This window comes from Salmo salar, chromosome ssa17 (assembly GCF_905237065.1).
Source record: "Salmo salar chromosome ssa17, Ssal_v3.1, whole genome shotgun sequence".
NCBI classification, from domain to species: Eukaryota; Metazoa; Chordata; class Actinopteri; order Salmoniformes; family Salmonidae; genus Salmo; species Salmo salar.
This window is the reverse complement of record NC_059458.1, coordinates 79,628,404-79,633,403: the sequence shown is the minus strand read 5'-3', so window position 1 is coordinate 79,633,403 and position 5,000 is coordinate 79,628,404. Positions and strand designations below refer to the sequence as shown.

General features: G+C 42.7%; 1 protein-coding gene across 1 annotated transcript in view; it reads right to left on the bottom strand.

The window, feature by feature from the left end:
* Positions 1-5,000, bottom strand: part of LOC106597163 (glutamate receptor-interacting protein 1) — a 428,473-nt gene that overhangs the window by 73,831 nt on the left and 349,642 nt on the right. Inside the window, exon 14 of the mRNA XM_045698664.1 lies at positions 3,402-3,547. Coding sequence (XP_045554620.1) covers positions 3,402-3,547 — 146 coding nt within the window. The remainder of the gene's footprint in view (positions 1-3,401; positions 3,548-5,000) is intronic.

Here is a 5,000-nt window from a genome sequence, read left to right as displayed (position 1 = left end):
AGTCCTGTTCCCCACCAGCTACCAGCCCTCAGTAACACAGACTCACTAACAGTCCTGTTCTCCACCAGCTACCAGCCCTCAGTAACACAGACTCACTAACAGTCCTGTTCCCCACCAGCTACCAGCCCTCAGTAACACAGACTCACTAACAGTCCTGTTCTCCACCAGCTACCAGCCCTCAGTAACACAGACTCACTAACAGTCCTGTTCTCCACCAGCTACCAGCCCTCAGTAACACAGACTCACTAACAGTCCTGTTCTCCACCAGCTACCAGCCCTCAGTAACACAGACTCACTAACAGTCCTGTTCTCCACCAGCTACCAGCCCTCAGTAACACAGACTCACTAACAGTCCTGTTCTCCACCAGCTACCAGCCCTCAGTAACACAGACTCACTAACAGTCCTGTTCCCCACCAGCTACCAGCCCTCAGTAACACAGACTCACTAACAGTCCTGTTCCCCACCAGCTACCAGCCCTCAGTAACACAGACTCACTAACAGTCCGTTCCCCACCAGCTACCAGCCCTCAGTAACACAGACTCACTAACAGTCCTGTTCCCCACCAGCTACCAGCCCTCAGTAACACAGACTCACTAACAGTCCTGTTCTCCACCAGCTACCAGCCCTCAGTAACACAGACTCACTAACAGTCCTGTTCTCCACCAGCTACCAGCCCTCAGTAACACAGACTCACTAACAGTCCTGTTCTCCACCAGCTACCAGCCCTCAGTAACACAGACTCACTAACAGTCCTGTTCTCCACCAGCTACCAGCCCTCAGTAACACAGACTCACTAACAGAGTCCAGGACAGTAACACAGACTCACTAACAGAGTCCAGGACAGTAACACAGACTCACTAACAGAGTCCAGGACAGTAACACAGACTCACTAACAGAGTCCAGGACAGTAACACAGACTCACTAACAGAGTCCAGGACAGTAACACAGACTCACTAACAGAGTCCAGGACAGTAACACAGACTCACTAACAGAGTCCAGGCCAGTAACACAGACAAAGTAACTCTGGAGCTGCAGAAAGAGATCATGTAGCTATTAGACATTAAGGCTGATTCTGTTACAATCCCCTCTACATAATTCATGAACACTCGTCTCTCCCTGGGAGCAGAAGGACATAAACTCCCTCCCTGCATCTCTCCCTGCATCCAGAAATGTTGAATTAAATGACTAGCCATTTCAGAGGCTCAGAACAGTTCTGCTGATGACTAGGCCTGCTGCAAGTCTCTTCTAGCTATCAGCCTGTAGTGACCCTAAACAAACCATTAGTGCTGAAGGAACGGTCCTCATCCTGTTCTGCAGCCTGCTCTTGATTGTAATGGTTTCTAATGGGGGGACATTTTGGACCAGAAATCAAAAGTACATTGGTTCTGATAACCAGAATAAAGAACATAAAGCCTGTCCCCGTAGCAACGGCCCAATGTCAAAGTCATTATGGTCTGTCTTGGGGAGTAGGGTGTTTTGGTTCAGAGTGAACCATAAGCACATCACAGATAAACCCAGCATGGAAGATGCTGTGAAGACATCATTGCTTGTCTGAGATGTGATGATGAAACCCCCTTGATGGAATGGCCCCACCAGCGGGCTTCACTACGGACAGGGAGAGTGTTCATATGTGACTGTGTTTCAATACCAGATCAGTCAAATTAACCCTCTGAGCTAAAGGCTTTGCTCTTGATGATAATGTAAGTCTTCAAGTCTCATTCAAGGTTACTTATAAAGCTAACAAGGTTCAATAAGCCACGTTCACTAAACATCCAGTCTAGTCCAGTACGGTCCAGTACAGTAGAGTCCAGTAGATTACAGTAGATTATAGTAGATTATAGTAGATTATAATAGAGCACAATAGAGTCCAGTAGATTATAGTAGAGTCAAGTAGAGTACAGTAGATTATAGTAGATTACAGTAGAGTCCAGTAGATTATAGTAGATTATAGTAGATTATAGTAGAGTACAGTAGATTATAGTAGATTATAGTAGAGTACAGTAGATTATAGTAGATTATAGTAGAGCACAGTAGAGTCCAGTAGATTACAGTAGATTATAGTAGATTATAGTAGATTATGAGTACAGTAGATTATAGTAGAGTACAGTAGATTATAGTAGATTATAGTAGAGTACAGTAGAAAATAGTAGATTATAGTAGAGTACAGTAGATTAAAGTAGATTATAGTAGAGCACAGTAGAGTCCAGTAGATTACAGTAGATTATAGTAGAGCACAATAGAGTCCAGTAGATTATAGTAGAGCACAGTAGAGTCAAGTAGATTATAGTAGAGCACAATAGAGTCCAGTAGATTACAGTAGAGTCCAGTAGATTACAGTAGAGTACAGCAGAGTATAGTAGAGTCCAGTAGAGTCCAGTAGAGTCCAGTAGAGTACAGTAGATTATAGTAGAGTACAGTAGATTATAGTAGAGTACAGTAGATTACAGTAGAGTACAGTAGATTACAGTAGAGTCCAGTAGAGTAGAGTCCAGTAGAGTACAGTAGAGTCCAGTAGATTACAGTAGAGTACAATATAGTCCAGTAGAGTCCAGTAGATTACAGTAGAGCACAATGTAGTCCAGTATAGTCCTGTAGAGTCCTGTAGAGTACAGTAGAGCACAATATAGTCCAGTAGACTACAGTAGAGTACAGTAGAGTCCAGTAGATTACAGTAGAGCACAGTAGAGTCAAGTAGATTATAGTAGAGCACAATAGAGTCCAGTAGATTACAGTAGAGTCCAGTAGATTACAGTAGAGTACAGCAGAGTATAGTAGAGTCCAGTAGAGTCCAGTAGAGTCCAGTAGAGTACAGTAGATTATAGTAGAGTACAGTAGATTATAGTAGAGTACAGTAGATTACAGTAGAGTACAGTATATTACAGTAGAGTCCAGTAGAGTAGAGTCCAGTAGAGTAAAGTAGAGTCCAGTAGATTACAGTAGAGTACACTATAGTCCAGTAGAGTCCAGTAGATTACAGTAGAGCACAATGTAGTCCAGTATAGTCCTGTAGAGTCCTGTAGAGTAGAGTAGAGCACAATATAGTCCAGTAGAGTCCAGTATAGTAGAATCCAGTAGAGTTGAGTCCAGTATAGTAGAGCACAGTAGAGTATAGTAGTGTCCCGTAGAGTAGAGTACAATAGAGTCCTGTAGAGTACAGTAGATTACAGTAGAGCACAATAGAGTCCAGTAGCGTCCTGTAGAGTACAGTAGACTACAGTAGAGTCCTGTAGAGTACAGTAGACTACAGTAGAGCCCAATATAGTCCAGTAGAGTCCTGTAAAGTACAGTAGAGTCCAGTAGAGTACAGCAGACTACAGTAGACTACAGTAGAGTCCAGCAGAGCACAGTAGAGTCCTGTAGAGTACAGTAGAGCCCAGTAGAGTACAGTAGAGTCCAGTACCTGCCACGTCAAACTCTATCTCCAGCGAGACCTTGCTGGTGATGCTGGAGTCTCTCAGTAGCTGATTGGTCTCTTCCAAGGTGCTGTCCTCTGTAGGGATCCCGTTTATAGACAGGATACGGTCACCTATCTGCAAAATCCCGCACCTGCAAAGTACACACACGACATCACAGTCTTACCGTGCTGTAAGGAAGGCTAACGCACCAGCCTTTGGTTGTGAGGTAATACATGAATTAGAATCTGAATAATTAGTGTTCTCTGTACATGGATAGCTAGTGTCTGGATTAATTTACTCTACCAGCATAAAGACATGGTCGGGAAAGACATATTCCACATCAATTCTATCTACACTAACCAACACACACACACACACACACACACACACACACACACACACACACACACACACACACACACACACACACACACACACACACACACACACACACACACACACACACACACACACACACACACACACACACACACACACACACGTGGTCAGACAGTGTTTTATATCGCCTCAATTAAACTACCACCGCTTTTAACGACATATTGGCTACTTCCTCTGATAATTGCTTTCAACAGCTTCCTACATAAATCCCCCGTCCATTACGCCGGCTACCTTCATCAGGATGTCGGCCGGAGGATATTCAAGCCATTCCATGTCAGTGCTCTAGGTTTCAATCATCACGTTGGGATATGACTTCCATTTTACATTGACAGATTCATTTCCTGACTCCATGTTATTATAGTTGCGTCTCTCAGGCCTACACGTTTTGTCAGTCGATCGCCATAGCAGACCAACTGTGGTTACTTTTTAAGTTATATCTTTATGAAGTCACTAACCAGGTTTCCATCCAACCTTTTTATGCGAGTAAAGTATATGTTAGATAAATAATTCATGTACTCGGTACATGGGGAATTTAACCACAAAAGTAATTTTTATCGTGCACTACGTCATCACGCACAACCTTTTTCCGCAACAACTACATTTCATGGTAACATCTCTGATGGGGAAAATAGCATATTATTTTTATGCAGAATTATTCTATATTCGCATGAAAATCTGTCGCCAATTGGAAACCTAGCTAGTGTGACAGTCAAATCTCAAGTTTTGGCAATTGCTTCAGTAATCTACAAACACAAACTATGGTTATATCTCGACGTCAAAGCTCAGACGAACCAGTCAGTATGACTCTAGTGACATGGCCCTATATGTGTGTCCGTTTCTGCCTAAACAAACAGCAGACAAACTGGAGTTACATTCTTTTACTTTTCACAACCAATCAAATCGATTAGAGATAGGTAGCAAACCAATCAACTGGGGTTTTACTTTTTCATATGCATTATTTGATAAACAAACAAAAAAAGGTCAGATCTCAGAAGAACCAATCAAGTGGATAAGAAATAAGGCTGTTATTAACTGTGCTGCAGGTCTAGAATCAGATTAAGATAGAATACCTGATAGAATAACTGGGCTGCAGGTCTAGTAGGTTAGAATCAGATCTCTATGGAGTATACCACAGAATGAAATAGAACATCTAGACATCTCTATGGAGTATACCACAGAATGAAATAGAACATCTAGACATCTCT